This window comes from Chelonoidis abingdonii, chromosome 2 (genome assembly GCF_003597395.2).
Source record: "Chelonoidis abingdonii isolate Lonesome George chromosome 2, CheloAbing_2.0, whole genome shotgun sequence".
NCBI lineage: Eukaryota > Metazoa > Chordata > Testudines > Testudinidae > Chelonoidis > Chelonoidis abingdonii.
Window position 1 is genome coordinate 104463275 of NC_133770.1, and position 18927 is coordinate 104482201.

At 43.4% G+C, this 18927-nt stretch overlaps 2 protein-coding genes across 3 annotated transcripts in view; both read left to right on the forward strand.

Moving 5' to 3' along the window:
* Window positions 1-18927, forward strand: part of CNTNAP2 (contactin associated protein 2) — a 2322964-nt gene that overhangs the window by 1867303 nt on the left and 436734 nt on the right. The window lies entirely within an intron of this gene.
* CUL1 (cullin 1) overlaps window positions 1-18927 on the forward strand; it is a 97326-nt gene that overhangs the window by 46415 nt on the left and 31984 nt on the right. For both annotated transcript variants that reach the window (XM_032782094.2, XM_032782095.2), the window contains exons 5-7: window positions 1015-1065; window positions 1640-1730; window positions 13208-13371. In XM_032782094.2, coding sequence (XP_032637985.1) covers window positions 1015-1065; window positions 1640-1730; window positions 13208-13371 — 306 coding nt within the window. The remainder of the gene's footprint in view (window positions 1-1014; window positions 1066-1639; window positions 1731-13207; window positions 13372-18927) is intronic.

The following is an 18927-nucleotide window of genomic DNA, read 5'->3' on the forward strand; positions in this document are numbered from 1 at the left end:
GTGTAAATTGCATTCACATTTTCTCTTAATGTAGCTAATGTACCTTGGAAAACCTTCAAGGTGGCAGAACGGCATGCCTTTTTCTAGGTTGGGGTAACTTCAGCCCTGTCTCACTCTTCGATAACATAAGTTCCAGTATGTTTGTAATTTTGAATGTGTCCTCCGTACATATCACCATATGACTAGCTTCCTATTGATATCTTATGTGACACCATCTAGATATAGGTTATGTCATTAGTGAGTTGGGGTACAATTATCAGGCCAGCTGAAACTCATTACCAGATACTAATGAGCCCTATGCCCTCTTTCATTGGGATGCTGTTAGGGTGCAGGCTACAAATCTCTTCCATTTCACTTCTTGTGTTTGAAACAGCCTCTCAATAAATATGTTCTAGGCACCCTACCTTTCCTATGTATTACTTCTGAAAACCAGTCTAAACTGTCAGGTCTAACAGTGATGATGATCTCCCTCTCATTTGAACTCTGTGGTACTCATTTGTGAGTGTAGATTGTTATGTTGTAAAGGAATCTTTTAATTTCAGTTTCTGTTTTAGTATATATTTTATTGCACTGTGAAAATAACTCTGCATTGGGCAGGACGATAAAAACAGTTTAGTCGGGTGTCTTTACTGAGTATTCATCTTCTAGCTGGTCCTTCTCTGACCATTCAAATTCAACGTCCGCACAACAGCCTGTCACAGGAAAACCCATTTTTAAAATTTTTTAATCAGAGTGGAGTATTTTGTCAAGGTAAATACTGGACAATCCTGTTCCTCTCTGGGGGAAGAGGAAAACAGGAGTTCAAAAATATTATCTTATCATTTAAAGTGTGGGGACAGTTGTAAAACATGTAAGTTTTTCCTGAGATAGCTTAGCTGAGACTTGCCTGCCATAACAGAAAGCTGCTTAAAAATAAATAACTGTTTAGCATAATACAATATTTCAGTTTTCATAAAGGATTATCCTGTGTATATATAACTCCTTCCTCTCTTCTTTTCCCTTCCCCAATGTTAGCTTGCCTTGGTGACCTGGAGGGACTGTTTGTTCAGGCCATTAAATAAGCAGGTACATATGTTATGAATACTGCGTTATTTCGCAAGGTTGCTATTAAAATGTCACAAATAACTATTCCAAGGTGAACTGCAAAAGGGAAGAAAAAAACCTTCTGCTTCTCCTTTAATGAATTTTTAGTAATATGGGATGTCAGCTGCATCATCTGTTACATATGAGGGATGGGAAGAGACTGTAAATTTTGTGTGCATGTTACAGGCATATGGTTTAGCAAAGCATGGATTGGCAAGGTTCTACTATATATTTCATATGTAAACAAGCAGAATTTATTAAACCAAAGATTAGAGATTGCTTATATATTATAGAGAAACAGTAAAGGCACAAACAGATGCTTTTATATTTCTTTGCAGTTCGTTAGCTACAATATTATAAGTTACTGATGTGTACAACTTTCAGTGATGTTTGTGGGAGTTCTGTTTGGTGTTAAGATTAGCGCATTGTCTTATTTCTTTTTCAAGAGTTTGGATTGTCTTGAGCGTGGAAGTGCATGCCTGATTCGTTACTGTATTTATTGACCAAGTAGTTGGTTTTAATGTATGTTGACTCATTTTTAATCCGTATTTCAAAGGTAACAAATGCTGTGTTGAAACTGATAGAAAAGGAAAGAAATGGTGAAACCATCAACACCAGGCTGATCAGTGGAGTCGTACAATCCTATGGTAAATGAATTTTCCTTAAGATTTACTTGTAGCCACTTGGAAAATCTCCCACCAGAGCCCTGAAGCAACATTTTTACCATAACTGATTAAGAAGATTTTTGCAGTAGAAGAAACTTTTTAGTAGTGTAATTTGCCATGTAAAATTTTTAACTGCTGTTCTGTCTGAGAATGGGGGAAGTGGCAGACAATATATGCCTCTAAAACAAAATAACGCGACCTTTTCTGTTTTGAGAGGCAAAAACTTGTAGCTAGGAATAATCAGAACTCTAAGCTTGCAGTAGATGTTCTTCTTCAAGTGATGGTCCCTATGTATTCCACTCTTGTGATATGCGTTCGAAATGTGTTTCAGTCTGGAATTTTTTGCAATCAGTGTCCCTTGGCCTGCCCATGTGCTGTAGCTCTTGTTGTGGTCTGAACTGAGGGTATAAAAGGTGGTGCATGGTGACACCTCTCCAGTTCCTTCTTACCGCTGCATGGTCTGAGTCTGAATCTTCCTCATCCTCTGCTCCTTTTTTTACTGTCATTTACTGTAAGATATTTTATGTACTTAGTTTGAGTAGTCTTCAAGGAATAGTCTACATAGCAGAGTTAAATGGTGGGGTTTTTTCCCCCATTTTCTTCAACACACAAGGATATTTTTCCTCCTGAGAAGTCTGGGATTATGCCCAGAGTTCAGAAATTGTGTTTCTTGCCTTTGCTCCTTTTCAGAGAAGTGATAATCAATGCTGCATGTATTTTGTGGGTGAGGCTCATGTTTCTGCCAAATGCAGCATCTGCTGCTCTTTTTGCTGCAGAATTTGTGAAGATTGGGACTGAGACTCAGAAAACATCTCACGTAGAAGTCAGCGAAGCCCGAATCAGATTCAGACTGGGGACCATTCTCTGCTCCCATACCTCAGTCTCACCAGGTGGGCAGTGCCCTTCTGAGCACGAGTTTGGGAACAGAGGCTAAGATTGTTAAGCCTAGGCAGAAGGCTTCACATGAGAACCAAGGGCACTCTCACAGACTTAAGGACAAGCCATCTTTGTCTAAAACCATCCCACCAAAGATGGGAGAGCTAGTAAGCACAGGCGCTCAGGCTTTAGTCCCAAATAAATCTTCTCTGCAGGAGAAGGCGGTACAGATCCAACGGGTTTTAACATTGGCTCTGATTGTAAAGGCTCAGGATAAACAGTTCCTGGTGATGCCATCCATTTCTAGAGCTGATAAAGTATTGGTCGCAGCATGGCCCCAAAGGAGGCCTGACCACCATGGTGAGGAAGGAGGCTCCAGTTCAGACAGCTCTGTCAATCGAGACTCCTTGTAATGAAGGGTTATCAGAGACCTGGGTCTCCCTGAAGGACTTGTTTGCTTTTTCCTATCTGCATTCACCCCTCCTATTAAGGACCATCTCTAATCCGGGACACTGTTACACCAGAGGAAGACATTATCCGAACATGGCAAAGTTGTTCTTCCATCCCACCTGCCAGCCTTGGTGTGTAACCATTGATAACATCAGTCCCGTTGGGAGAGAAGGGATCCAGCTTTCCAAGCAAAGAGTTTCTCTTGATGAGGCTGTCAGGACCTGCGTCCCATTACTGATGTCACTTCATTCCCCTCCACTGATATTCAGAGGTTGCCTCACTCAGTTTGCCAAAAAAATTGTACTTACCCCCTAACTACAGTCAAATGGTATTAGAAATTGTTTGTGGTTGCTATTTGATAGAGTTTCTGGTACCTCCAACTCACAAACCTCCTTCCCGATTCCTTTTCAAGGACTAGTGTCATGAGGAGATTGTGCATCAAGAGGTGAACTCCATTCTCTCCAGGGGAGCCACAGAAAGGGTTCCACCTCAACATCAAAGGAAGGGATTTTTTTCACCTTTCTTGATTTCCAAGAAGAATGGGAGATGGAGGCCAGTTCTCAGTATGACATAGCTGAACAGGTTCATTCAGAAACTAAAATTCTATGTGATATCCTTGGCATCAATAATTCCCTTGTTAGAGGAAACATGGTTCGCAGCTTTCAACATGAAAGATGTATATTTTCATATAATCCTCTACCCACCCCGCAGGAGTTTTCACAGGTTCCTCTCTGATCACAAGCATTACCAATTCAGAGTCTCATAGACTCAGACTCGTAGGTCAGAAGGGACCAATATGATCATCTAGTCTGACCTCAGTCCTCCCACTTTGGTCTAGCTTCAGCACTCAGAGCTTCACAAAGGTTTTTTTCAGTCGTGGCAGCTTGGATGAGAAGAGAGGGATATACACTCTTCCCTTACCTCAACGATTGGCTCTGATGGGCAGTTCCTACAAGGAAAGTCCAGCGGGCAACCATTATTCACATTAACACCCCTGGGCTTCATAAATTTTATAGGCCAGATGTTGGACTTGACTACAGCAAAAATGAATCTACCTCTCAAGAGGTTTCAGGCCTTGAGTACTCAGATTCATCAGGTCACTGTCAGACCCAGAACATAATCAAAACTTGCCTTTCCCTCCTCGGTCACATGGCCATATGCACATACTTGACGCCGTTCACCAGGCTTCATCTTTGCTGCCTACAAGCCTGGCTTCTCTCCATGTGCTCACCAGAGAAGGGCAAAGTAAATGATAGATGATTGTTCCGCCCAAAATTTTAGACTATTGTCTGGTTGACAAAATCAGAGAAGGTTCAAGGGAGGAATCCCTGTCCTCACGCCAGTTCCCAAGGTAACCATTGTTACCAATGCCTCCCTCTTGGGCTGGGTTGCTCACATGAGTTACCATATGGAGCAAGTCATCTGGACCCTATGGGAGTCCTGTATGCTTATCAATTTACTAGAACTCTGCGCAGTTCCATCGCACTTGCAAACTCTTCCTCCCACTCACACAATCCAGACACGTCCAAATAATGTCAAACAACATGGCAATCATATTTTATGTAAGTAGGTGTGATCTCTCCCATTGTGCATTGAGGCAGTCACCCTCTGGAATTGGTGCACCAGCCATCACATAACCCTATTAGCAACATATTTATCAGGAGTGTAAAACTCCCTAGTGGACGGCTTGAGCAGACATTTTTCCTCAATCACAAATGGGAGATTCACAATTTAGTTCTTGATGACATCTTAGCCCAGTGGGGAATTCCAGCCTGGGAACTTTTCGCCTACCGGGAGAAAAAGAAACTTCCTTGGTACTGCCCCAGAGCAGCCCTGGGCAACAGTTTGATGGAAGATGCCATGGTATCATGGAAGGGTCTCCTGTGGTATGTCTTCTCTCCCATCCCATTGATATCACAGGTTCTACAGAAAATCTTTGAAGACAGAGGTTGAGTCATCCTGATTGGGGCCAACTGGCTGAGACAGTTCTGATTTATGGATCTGCTGAAGTTCTCAGTTCACTTATCCATGAGCATCCTCACATTGCCAGACCACCTAACCCAGCACAAGGGCAGGGTCAAGCACCCCAGACCAGAACTGCTGCAACTCAGGATCTGGCATTTGAATGTGTATCAAAAATAGTGCTTGTGTTCTAAAGCAGTGCTTCTCAAAGCTGGTCCACCGCTTGTTCAGGGAAAGCCGCTGGTGTTCCGGGCTGGTTTGTTTACCTGCCGCGGCCGCACATTCAGCCGATTGTGACTCCGACTGGCTGTGGTTCGCCGCTCCAGGCCAATGGGGGCTGCAGGAAGGGCAGCCAGCACATCCCTCAGCCTGCACCACTTCCTGCAGCCCCCATTGGCCTGGAGTGGCGAACCGCAGCCAGTGGGAGCCGCAGTCGGCTGAACCTGCAGACACGACAGGTAAAAAAACCATCCTGGACCGCCAGGGGCTTTCCCTGAACAAGTGGTGGATCGGCTCTGAGAAGCACTCTTCTAAAGGGTTGCAGTCCGTCCTCAATCAAAGCAGAAAAGCTGTTACTAAGGAAAATGGAAGAATTTCTTCTTTTGGGCTCTCAAAGAATCTTGTCTCCAGAATCTGCTGGATCCATTCTGTCTTAGAGTATCTGCTTATACTTAAGTCTTCAGGTCTTGTGCTCAATTCTCTGTGAGTGTATTTAGCAGTGGTCATCACTTTCCATCCTCCAGTGGACAACAGTCATCCTGTCACAACTAGATTTCTGAAGGGGATTCTTAAATCCTTTCAATCATTAGTGAAGTTTGCACCTCAGTGGGACCTCAATTTTGTGTTTTTGTCACTCACTAAACTCCCGTTTGAGCCTCTAGACCAGGGGTTGGCAACCTATGGCACGCGTGCCAAAGATGGCACGTGAGCTGATTTTTTAATGGCACGCTGCAGCCACCGCTGCTGAACCCTGGCAGCGGGCTGAGTGAGGCCGACAGCCGGGACCCCAAGAGACAGCAGCGTGCCATTAAAAATCCTGCCCAGCCCAGCCTGCTCTTCTGTGCCCCCCACCTACTGTTCTCTGTGGTGGGGGCAAGGGGCAGAATCTTGGTCCTGCCGGCTGCTACTGTAGGGCAGGCTCTGCTGGCAGCCAAGCTTCCCCCTCCTCTGCCTCCTCTCTCTCCCTGCTGCTGATGGCCCTTGCAAGGGAGGGGAGAAGAGGCGCCCCAGCGCCCTCAATGCTTAGACCGGGAAGGAGGCGGAGAAGAGGCAGGAGCGGGGCCTTGGGGAAGAGGGATGGAATCAGGGCGTCTCTCTCCAGCTCTCTGCCATGAGCTGCTCAGGGCAGGGGGCTGGGAGCACTCCCCCAACCCCAGCCCACCTCCCAGGCCTCTGCCCTGACCCCTGCACCCCCCTCACACCCCAGCCCCTTTCACTCTCCCCCACGACCCCAGCCCTGACCTGGGCACGTACCTAGCCCCCCCCCCATGCCACGCCTCTGCCATGACTCCTGCACCCTCACTCAATACCCCTGCCCTGACTCTTGCACTCTCCACACATACCCAGCCCCACCCCTTCTCTAACTTAATGCATCCCAACATACCCGCCCACCCCACCACTCCCAGCCCTGACTCCCCACCCCTAACACTCCAGCCGACTCTTCACCCCCACATCTCCACCCCATGCTGAGCACCAAATGGAACTTCTGCACCCCCACATTCCCACTTGCACCCGTTGCACCAAATGAGCTGCCCAGGTAAGCACTCCGACACCCAAAAACCTCCTGCCCCAACTGTGAGCCCCCTGCCTCATTCTAGCTCCTGGCCAGACCCTGCACCCCAACCCGCCCAGCCTGCTCCTTCACCCCCAACCCTGTGTACCACCACCCTTAGCTCAGTGCAGAGAGAGAGAGGAAGAGAATGGGCCAGAACCAGGGAGAAGGTAGGTACCCACTCTATGTAAGCGGGGCCGGGACCCCAGACCAGCAGTGGGCTGGGCGGGACCCTGCCTGGCAAGAGCCAGCAGATGGAATCCCAGACTGGCAGCGGTCTGAGCCGCTCAGCCTGCTGCTGGTCTGGGGTTCTGTCTGCCGGCCTCGCTCAGCCTGCTGCCAGCGTGGGGTTCTGGCTGCCGGCCTCTTGCCAGCTGGGGTCCCAGTCACAGGCCCAGCTCAGCCTATGGCTGGCCTAGATGAACGGACATCCAGGCCGACAGTGGGCTAAGCAGGCTGGTGGCTTAAGATCAGCATTTTAATTTAATTTTAAATGAAGCTTCTTAAACATTTTGAAAACCTTATTTACTTTACATACAACAGTAGTTTAATCATATAATATGTAGACTTATAGAGAGAGACCTTCTAAAAAACATTAAAATGTATTACCAGTATGCGAAAACTTAAAGTGAATAAATAAAGACTCAGCACACCACTTCTGAAAGGTGCTCTAGACACACGCTGTGTGGTCCATCTCCATTCACGGTTCTTTGGCCTATCTCCATCTTCCATGGCTTCACTCCATGAAGGTGGCCTTCCTAATAGCCATGATGTCAGCCAGAAGAGTCAGTGAGCTCAGAGCGCTCCTGGTGCACCCACCATTATAATTCTTTCTATAGAGAAAAGGTCTTATTACGACCTCACCCTAGATTCTTTCCTAAAATAGTTTCCAAGTTTCATGAGAATCAGGTAATCCGCTTGCTTCAGATGAAGAGAGATGGTATTCTGTAGATATCTGAGGACTTTAGCTTTTTATTTGCGAAGAATGAAGGATGTTAGAAAGATACCTTATATATTTGTTTCCATAGCAGAGAGATGAAGGGGTCAAACTATATCAAGGCAGAGACTTTCAAAATGAATCTCAGGTTGTATTACCCTTTCTTACCAACTATCTTATATTCCCCCTCCAGAGGAGCGGTGCAGCTACTTCAGCTGCATTGCTGAGAAATAGAGCCTTCCTAGAGATATGTAGGGCAGCTTCTTGGAGGTCTTCATATACCTTCATGAGACATTATGTTCTGGTCCAGTCAATAACTGTGGATACAGCTGTGAGGGCAGCAGTACTACAGTCAACTACACTTCTGTGTCCTTTTACCCACCCCTCTCACTACTGCATGTTAATCTCCCACGTGTGGAATACACACAGGGACCATTTCTTGACCAAAGAAATGGAGGTTACTTCCTGTAACTGGAGGTTCTTCAAGGTGTGTTCTCTACTACGCACCCTCTGTCCTCTGTGCTGCAGAATGTTTGAACTACAGTAAGAATTGGAAACTGGAATGATGTTAGTCCACACAACCTTTTTCGCCTTCTGTTTGGAGCATGAGAAGAGCTATGGCTCGTGTGCGGGATAACAGACACTGCTTGCAAAAAATTCTGGACTCAGACATGTGGTACACATGCATATCGCATGTGTGGAATACTGATACGGAACACACACTTCAAAGAACTGCCAGTTAAACGTAATAATCTCCATTTCATTGTTACCAAGAAACTATTTAAGAAGACTGTGCTGTAGTTGGAACAAAAATGTTGTTTTGGAACAAAAATATGAGCTGCAACACACACACTTTTTTTTCATTTGCATTAAATTCTGATATTGTGTCCTACAGGGGAGTGAGTGAATGTTAATTTATGTGTGCTCCTAACTTATTTATCCAAACAATCTGTAAGTTTAAAAAAAAATTTCTTTTGACATGAATAATGGGAAAGTTGCCATTTGAGCTAGTTTCTGTGATACTCACTATGGAAACCATAATGTCATACAGTTTCCATAATCATTAATTATTTATAGTTATTTCTGCTTGAAAAGCTAAATTTCAGTGTTCCCCATGCAACTGACTTATATTTCAAATGCACAATAAAAATACCTTACATGTTTTTTAAAGCGGTGTCTCTCAGCCTTTCCAGACTACTGTCCTCCTTTCAGGAGTCTGATTTGTCTCGCGTACCCCCAAGTTACACCTCACGTAAAAACTACTTGCTTACAAAGTCAGACCTAAAAATACAAAAGTGTCACTGCACATTGTTATTTAAAAATGGTTACTTTCTAATTTTTACTACATAATTATAAAATAAATAAATTGGAATATAAATATTGTACTTACATTTCAGTGTGTAGTGTCTATAGCAGTATAAACAAGTCATTGTCTGTATGAAATTTTAGTTTGTACTGACTTTGCTAGTGCTGTTGTAAAACTAGGCAAATATCTAGATGAATTGATTTACTCCCTGCAAGACCTCTGTGTACCCACAGGGGTAGGCATACCCCCTGGTTGAGAACTACTGTTTTAAAGTATTAAACTTTATTTACATGTTAAACATTAAAATTTTCTCTTTGTAAACCCATATTACTGTAATGGCTGTCAAGAATATGCAAAAAATTCCACAAAGAGCTGCTTTTCAAAGCCCTTCTTTTATACTGGTTCCTTAACACTTTTAAAGAAGGGAGCTTAACTAATTTTAAAGTACAGTTTTCCTTAACACACAATGTAAACAAATTGTACACCTGTCTCACTGGATTCACTATAATGAGAAAAAATAATTACACTTCTCGTCTGTTTTAGTTTTCTCTATCAGTGCTTTAAATATTCTGGTTATAAGTGCTATTACCATAGATCTTTTATGAAGTTCTAAACTTTGTTTTGGTAAGAAATACACCTCTACCCTGATGTAACGCAAGTTCGCATACAATATGGTAAAGCTCTGACACCCTGCTCTGAGCATCGTGTTAAGGGTGCTGGGCCAGACTGGGGCCGAGGGGTTCAATAAGCAGCAGAGGGTCTCGGGGGAGGTCTGGGCTCCCCCCTAGGGTCTGGGGGGCAGGAGCTGTGGGAGGGCACTTTTGGGGGGCCCGCAGTCCTAGAGTGGCCCGGGGGATTAGCGGGGGACCGGAAGCAGCTTTGCCCTGCTTCCCTCGCCCCGACCCCAGCTGTGTTGCTTGGGGGAGGGGGATTGGGAGAAGGGATCCCCCTCGCACTCACCAGCAGTGGCAGAAATGGAGCAGTCCATCCCCAACTCGCTCCACTCTGCCACCTCCCAGCCACAGCTCTCCACTTCCTGCAGCAGGTGAGTGTGGGTGGCATCCTTTTCCCAACCTCCCCGCATTCACAGGTGGTGGGAAGTGGAGCAGCCCAGCCACAGCCAGCTCCGCTCCGCCAGCTCCCAGCTGTGGCGCTCCACTTCCCGCCGAGCAGGTGAGTGCAGGACCTTTCCCCAGCTGACCCCTGGCGACACAGCTGGGGCTGGGACAAGGAAAGCGGAGTGGGCTGGGGCCTCATTACTCTGCTTTCTGCCACAGGTGTGGGGGGGGATCCTTTCCCCAACCTCCCCGCACTCACTGATGGCGGGAAGCAGAACACCACGGCTGGGAGCTGGCGGAGTGGTGCTGGGCTGCTCCGCTTCCTGCCGCTGCCAGTGAGTGCCTGTCCGGGGGCGGGGAGTGGTGGTGGATAGAGGTCAGAGCAGTCAGGGGACCAGGGGGGTGGGTAGGAGGTGGGCCCTGGGGGTGATTAGGGACGGGGATCTCTGGAGGAGGCAGTAAGGGAACAAGGAACAGGGGGGCCAAAGCAAGTTTGATATAACGCTGTCTCACCTATAACGCGGTGAGATTTTTTGTCTCCCGAGGACCACGTTATATCGGGGTAGAGGTATACTAGAAATACTAATTCTGTTAAAAGTCCCTGGGTCTTTTGCCTGTCTTTTTTCAATTCTTCCTGGGTTTTCTGCCCTGGAACTTGGTTTTGAAGATAAAATGGGTTGTCTAAGCTGGTTTTAGTACTAATCTTGGATGTTTTGGGATCCCCCCCCTGCCCCCCATATTTCCAAAGATTTTTCAGAAATTCTTCCATGAAGCATCTGGTACTTTACATGTCTTTCTATAATGTGAATTTCACAATCCTCCTTGCAGTGTATATCTAGTAAATGTATTTCATAATTGTCAGACTTTGCTCATCCTCACTCTTGCTAAGAGTAGTCTCTTTCTGTGTTTCAGCAAAGTTAACAGTAGTACACTGGAGTGAGTTCTTATGTATTATTATGATGTCGTTATTTTTATAAAATAAATTTCAAATACTAATAAATTCTGAACCATGTATGTGTATATCCATGTGCATACATACATATTCTAATATAATACTCATAAGTTGTCAAAACTAATGGGCTAAATATATCATCTTTTTCTAATTATCTTTTCAGTGACTAAACTCAAAAGCCCATAATTTCAATGTCTACAAACTATTAGGGTCTGATGCTGGCTTTTTATTTTAAAAAGTTATTTAGGCCCTGATTCCATAATCTGCTTTCTGCTGCCCGTGCAGAGGCTATTGAATAAGTCAATGTCTCTGCCCAGGTGAAGCAGCTTGTAGGATCCAGGGCATTAATCTTTTACTCTGACATTATGAACAACCTATAGAAAAAGTTAGCAATTCTCTTATGATTTAATATTGAGTAAACATTTGGAGGAACTATAATGTTCCCAGGTGCCTTCTTTACAGAAAAATATATAGTGGAATTTCTTTGTAGAATAACAAAGAACCTAGAACATCGTTGCTGTCTTAAGAATTTAAGAAAGGCTGTATTTAACGTTAATGGGAGTTAAGTGGCTCATTTCCCTACACGTTGCTAGAAAAATTGTCATTGTGCTTAATATTAAAAGTAGGAGATCATTCAAATATAGATTTGGTTTCTTTCTTTTGTCTTCTCTCAGTGTTGCCTTCTCAAATGCATATTTTCCAAATGAGAGGGGAAAAGGAAAACGTTACTTATTATGGGGTGGTGGGGTTTTTCCTTTTCCTTTGGCTTTAGTTAACACAGAAGCATCTATTTCTTTCTCTCTCATCCCTTGCCCCCCCCCCAAGTTTTTCTTCTTACCCTTTTGCTTATGTGCATCTTTTGTAGTTCCTTGCCATCTTTTCATGTATTTCTTTTTTCCTCTCCTTCCCCCCCAAATCTCCCAGTTCACCCATTTTTCTCCCACAGCCTTTTGGTTTTGTGTGTTTTTCCCCAACTCTTTATGATCAGGTAATTCCCATTTTTTTTTCAAACTCCCCAGAGGAGGGAAGTGTTCCTGTAGTACAGTCAGCAGCTTGAAGCTGACCAAGGCATACAGTCTTGGCCAATTTTTATATTGTTGCCTTTGCCAGCTTCTCCAGGAAAACACATTTTTTCAAGGCTGCACTCTTTATGGGGTTCTCACAGTTAATTGACTTAGAAAATGTGAAGTGGCATAAGAGAATGTGATGACCCTGTTCTGTTTAAATTCCTGATAACTGCATGTCGCAGTATTTTCATACATTGGGACAGTTTAAGGACATCCTTTTTCTTACAGTTCTGATTTTTCCTTATATAGTGGATTTGTCAGACTTTTGAACTCAGCTGAAGTTCAGGTTTGTGCTAAGTAACTATCAATTTTCAGGAACTGTTTTCTTGTTCTCTTTTTGCATAGCACCTAGTGCAATGGATCCTGTTCCATGACTAGGGCTATGTCTACACTACCGCAGTACGTTGACCTACGCTACACAACTCCAGCTACGTGAATAACGTGGCTGAAGTTGATGTACCTTAGGTTGAGTTACCAAGGGGTCCACACCACAGGGAGTCGACAGGAGAAACTTTCCCATCAACTTAGTTCACTCTTCTCATCAGGGGTAGAGTACAGGGGTCAACTGGAGAGCAATCTGCTGTCAGTTTGGCGGGTCTTCACTAGCCCTGCTAAATCGACCACTGATGGATCAATCTCAGAGTGTCGATCCCAACTGTAGTATAGACATAGCCTGGGGCTCTTAAATGCTATGATAATTCAAATGATTGATTGAATAAAGACCACTGTATTCACTAGTTGAAATATATACCTGTCTCAAGGAAGATAAGCAAGAGGCTAAAAAAATACCTTTGTTCCAAAGGTCAAGTTGTGAAAATCAATTTTAGTTTTTATTTAGATGAAAACTGTAAGCACACATTGTCAACCACAATTTCATCTATCCTTAATGAAGTTGTTTGAATTAATTTTTATGTACAGAATAGATTCCTGATTAATTGGGGTGTGTCTCAGTGCACATTATTGGTTTAGAATTAAGGATGCACTTCTGGGATTTATAATTAATTGCATAGAGAACTAAACACTCGTACAGTAGATCATTTAACGGAGGATAAATTAATCATTGCATTCTTTGTTTTTTAGTGGAACTGGGACTGAATGAAGATGATGCATTTGCAAAGGGACCTACACTAACTGTCTATAAAGAGTCTTTTGAATCTCAGTTTCTTGCTGACACAGAGAGGTTTTATACAAGAGAAAGTACTGAATTCTTGCAACAGAACCCAGTCACAGAATACATGAAAAAGGTGAGCTATTATTAAGTAGCTGGCATTCAGTGCTTATTTCCTGGATCCAGCTGTCCATTAGAGGTAAGAACTAACATAGATATTTGAGTTCTTGAGATGCTAATTATTATTATTATTATTATAATTATTGTAGTTAAGTAAAAACTATTTGCTTTCTTTCCAGTGCCATTTAGACAGATGTTCTTATTCCTATCTTTGTTGCTCTTAGCTGGTTTGAAATTCCTCCCTCTTCAATGTATTTACAGTTATTTGAAACTCTCCTTAATGGGCAAAGCAAAAGAGGTGATGGAATAAATTCAGATATGTCAAAGGCCTGTCAGATTTTCCAGTGAAAAAGCTATTAACTGTGTCTTGAGGTCTATAGGCTCATGGGTTCAGTTCCAGCACTGGGAGCTGGCCTCGTAAACAGTACCAAAAGGCCTGCACTGTTGGGCCTTACCTTCATTGGCAAGGCAAACTCCCATTTTCATCGAGAAGCAGGTTTTAGGGAAACTTTGGCAGAATTCTCTTTGAGAGCATTTGTTATTCCAGCAAGGGAGGGAGAGGTCTTTTTTGCTTGGTTTGCAGGGTGAAGATATTTCAGATGCCGCTTCCCCATGGCCCAGGTATATTGGTGCTGACAATATATTGTCTCCTCTTTTGACATTAAAACAAGTCAGTGACGTTCTTTGTGGCATTTGCATTTTTGCTTTAATTGATGCCTATCATCTGCACTCTTTCAAATACTTTTTATTCTGCCAAGCTTCAAAGAGTAATTGTGCAGTCTGTTAGCTGATATACACATCGAAATGGCAGATAATAATGTGCCCTGAATCTGGTGACCACTTTGTTGTGACTTGGTTCGCTCAAATCCTTTGTCCTTCCTGCAGCTGAAATCCATATGGACTCCCAAAATGATTGAGGCTCATATGTGGAGGATGAAATGTGAGTACAGACAGGAAGAGTGCTGAATATTGCATTCTAAAATCATTGCTTGGTTTAGAACTGAAGCGATCTCCACCAGAACTTGCCTTTCCTGTTAAGAGACAAAGGTCCAGATCCTCAAAGGTACTTAGGTCTTGATCTGCTCATTGTTCCTTTCCCTAACTTCTTGTTGCTTAGGGAGATCATTGGTCTTGAGGTAGGTGCCTAGGTTCTCTGTACAATGCAAACAGAGATTTACGCACCTAAGAAAGGGATCCTCAGAAGTCAGCAAGCTGAGCTGTGAGCCACCTAACTTAGCCAGAGTGAAGCTGAAGAGAAGGGCTTAGGTGCCTAGTAGCTGACCAGTTGCACCTGGCTAATGGGCCACAGATAGACACCTCCCTCTGCTCAGGATCCTCAACTGCAAAGCCTCTCCTTGAGTTAGGCATCTAAACCAGGTTAGCCACTCCATGCCCTGACTCCTGCACCCTCCTCACACGCCCCCAGCCCTCATACCCCAGTCAGCCAGCTTTATTTACAAACGAAACCCACACACTCTTGGATAGTAAATAGAAGAAGGATTAAACTTACAAAAGCTTTCTTAAAATCCCTGAGACCATCTTTGGTCCTTCTGCTCTGTCACAATTAGAGTGTGATGACTGCCAGTGGCTATTTCTTTGCCAGCTGTTGACTGCTGTTGCCGATGATCTCTAGCTGCTAGTTCCTGTGTTGAGCAGCTGTCTGTTCCTGAGATAAAACAGCTCCTCAGGTAGAAGAGACGAAGCCCACTTGGTAGCTGCTGGGGTAGCTGCTGCAGTGGCCCCTGAGTGGCTTGATAACAGAAACAGCCATTGTCTGGAGCAACCTTGGAATTCTGCGGTTGCTGCTGCTGCAGTAGCTGCTTTTCAGGTAGCTCTCTCTTCTCAGGGTTCTGCTGAGGCTTTTGCCACTGTTTCTTAAGCGTTGTCATCTTCTCAAGTGTCTTGCAGCCTCTTCTTTCCTCCAGGTCCCTGATCCCACTACAGGGTTTAACCTGCTGGCTGTCACCCTTATATACAACTTGGTCACCCAGGCTCAGCCAATCAACTTCCAGTTTTTTGCTAGTCATGTGTACCAATATGTGACTAGTTCCTCCTCCTCACTGGAAGTTCCATGTATTCCTATGGGCTACAGTATATTCCTATGGGGGTTTTTCAGCTGATCTGTGGATGACCCCTAGCTACTTCCTGTTTGGAAGCCCCATGTATTTTTATGGGCTACAATGTAGTTCTATGGGATTTTGCTGAAGTGGAATTTATCATTACATCACAGGAAGTGAACTTATTACATCATAGGTAATGGACTCCTATGTGCCTTAGAAATGGAATCTTCCACTACATCACCCTCCATTAGTGGATTTTCTAATTTATACTACAATTAATTTCTAGTTAATTAAAGATTTATTCTTAAAACTAATTACTAGTCTAAGCATCCTAAAGGGGCCTGACACTACCACTACTCTTTTTATATCCAATTAAGCAAGTTATAATTTTTCTGATTTTAATTCTCCTCCTGAGGTTTTTCTGCAAACCTTCCTTTTTAAGGTAATTTGAACAACTGAGGCAAAATCTTTCATCACAAGGGGTCCTGAGTAACTTCATTTTACCTAGGGCTCCAAATTGCTCATTAGCTGTGGGGAAACATCAGGGCTTTGGTGGCTTTGCAAATGCCAACTGATAGAAATTTAGGTGCCAACTGAGGGGTGGTTTTCGAAGTGTCAGTGGCACCGAAGTGGTGTACGTAGCCCCTGGAGAGAAGAAACACTGGAAAAAACGCAAAGAAAACAACCATTAAACCACTTCCTTACAAGACTGGTTTCTACAGAAGTGGATTATTAAATAATCTATCTTTTTTAGAAATTCTAGGGTAATGGACACTACAAAATCGTTCCAATCAAGATCTGAAATTCTTGGATAGTTTCATTGGCAAGTCTCTCTCAGACAATTAGGAACAAGTTAGATAAAGATTCTTTGACAATTTCCAGTCTGGTTCCTTGGGTCAGTCTTATTGTATGCAGAATAAATAGATTTTGTTTGTTCTCAGATAATGGCTGTTATATTAACGTCAGTAAATTCCCCAACTCTTCAAAGTGATCCTGTCTTCCTTCCCAGAGCTTTTTGTGTACTCTAATGCAGTGGGCTGCAGTAAGTGGTGCGGGCTGAGGGATGTGCTGGCCGCCCTTCCTGCAGCCCCCATTGACCTGGGGCGGTGAACCGCAGCCAGTGGGAGCCGCAATCGACCGAACCTGCGGACGCAGCAGGTAAACAAACCAGCCTGGCCCACCAGGGGCTTTCCCTGAACAAGTGACAGCCCTGGTTTGAGAACCAATGCTGTAATGAAAACATGCTTATGTGCTTTGGAACCATGGTCCTAGTTATAGTTGTATCAAGAGCACTCTCTATTCCATTTCATTATACCTCATAGACTGGAAGGAGGTAGCTTGGTCCTTGATTTTAAAATGGATGATCTACAAAAATTTCAAAGTGGATATATTAAAAGCCATCCCCCTAGCATCATTGGATTTGGGATAGTTACTGAGAGTCAGTCAACTTCGTAAACATTTATCTTCATGTTCCAGTAATTGTTGAATCAGCGATTCCTGTTCCCTTTTGATTTATTGCCCTGGGATTAGTGGCAAATTTGTAGAATTTAACAGGATCCCAGACAACCTTGGAGGCCCGAAAATTACACAAAAGGTTACTTGTTGCCCTCCAAGATGATGATTTTAAGCCTGGAGAGAGAGATGAAAGCTCTCCAAGGGCAGAGGAAATCTTTAGAAAGGAAATGCACAGCCTCACTGGGAATCACAGTCTGAGGGCAAATTCTAACACTCTGGGTCCACGACCATCTTCACGATCTTAATTTCTCCTCACAGAGGACACTCCAGCATGGAAATCAAACTCCCAATCCTAGCTGAACAGCCCTCATAAGAATTCAGCTGACAAAACCGAAAAAACTGCACATTACACATCAGTCTAAATGGGGATGGAACACACACAACACATGCAGACCAAGGGATGTGGCCCAGTGTGCAGTTGGGCTAGATACTAGATCACTGAAATAAATTTCTTCTCCACTAATTCTTTTCTATGCTCTGGCTACACTGATAGAAATACCCGCAGAAGTTATCAGAACTGTTTAGTTGTGATTAGGTATTAGATTATTTTTCTGCTTTTTCCTCTTCAGTGTGTATATATTGTGTCCTTGGAGTATTCCAACTCCAACATCGCAAGAGGATTAATTTTTCCTCTGTTTCCTAATCAGACAATCCATGTGCTCATATGCTTGGTGATTTGTGCAATATAAATGCCTGGAACAGAATCGTTCTCCCCATAATTAATTACTCAGATGGTAAATTGGAATACAGTTAAGCAGTTTTCTGCTGTGTAAGGCATCAATTGAGACAGACATGAAGAGGTGCAAGGAAGGCTGTTGCAAGCCACCCAGCTAAATGTTAGCAAAGGGGCTTGAAACAATCATTTATATTGGTAAAGTGAGACCACAAAAAGCAATTTGCACTTGATTGACTTACATGGCTTTCATGCTTAACTGCCATGTGCTAATTTCTCAGTGAGGATAAATGGTATTGTACAATAATTTCTAAACCCACACTACTTTAGTACATTGGTGTCAACAAACTTTTCAGCATGTGGATTCGATACGATTTATGGTGTAAGAGGGTTCCAGTCAATTTCTTAATTGGGGTTGACAAATGGACATTTAGCCATGCAGATAGCACATTTCCTCTCAACTCAGCAAATCTCTCTCTCCATAGGAAATGGGGTGGAGTAAAGCTGGGATGGCCTGTGTAGCCATAGGAAAAGGATGGATTCATAGAGACCCCCATCAAATTTAAAAATCATAAATTCAGTCTGAGGTTTATCTTCTGTTGTTACCTGAAACACCTAAGATTATTACAACAGGTTAAAGGAATATTTACTTTTTCCTGGTTTGTGTATTACTTCTATATGATCCGCTGATTTCCATTATTGTTTTTGTGGGTGTGTCTCCCTCCTCTTGCTTTGTGAAATGCTTCTTAAAATAGAATTATGAAAGCACAGAAATTGGCAGGGGGACTTGAGCAAGTGCAGTATCAAATTATTTTGAGCTCCATTTTTGGAAGTGAATAGATTTCAAGTTTACTGTTCCCTTTTGACAAATTTCTTGATACAGTGCTACCTATAAGAAGGGGATAAGCAATGGAGTCTCTTGGCTCATAGAAATGTAGGAATTGCCATGAAGCAAACCCAGCTGTCCTTCTAGTCCAATATTCTGGATACTGGCAAGTACCAGATGCTTCAGAAGAAGGTGCATAAACCTTGCAGTTGGGCAATTAAAGAATAATTTGCTTGTATGGAAAGTTGATCCCAAATCCCCACTGGCTTGAAATTGGCTTTTCCCCTGAAGCCATGGGGCTTTATAGCCATTCCAAAATTCTTGATTTTGTTTGTAATATTTTCAATCCTTACTGTTGTAACTGTTGAAGCTTGTTATCCACATGCATGTCATCAGAAGAGATGATGAGTATGTAATACCTTTTATAGAAATGGGTTTAGCTAAAGACTAGTGTCTGCATAATTGGAAAATTTTATTTTATACAAGGACTTTGTCTGT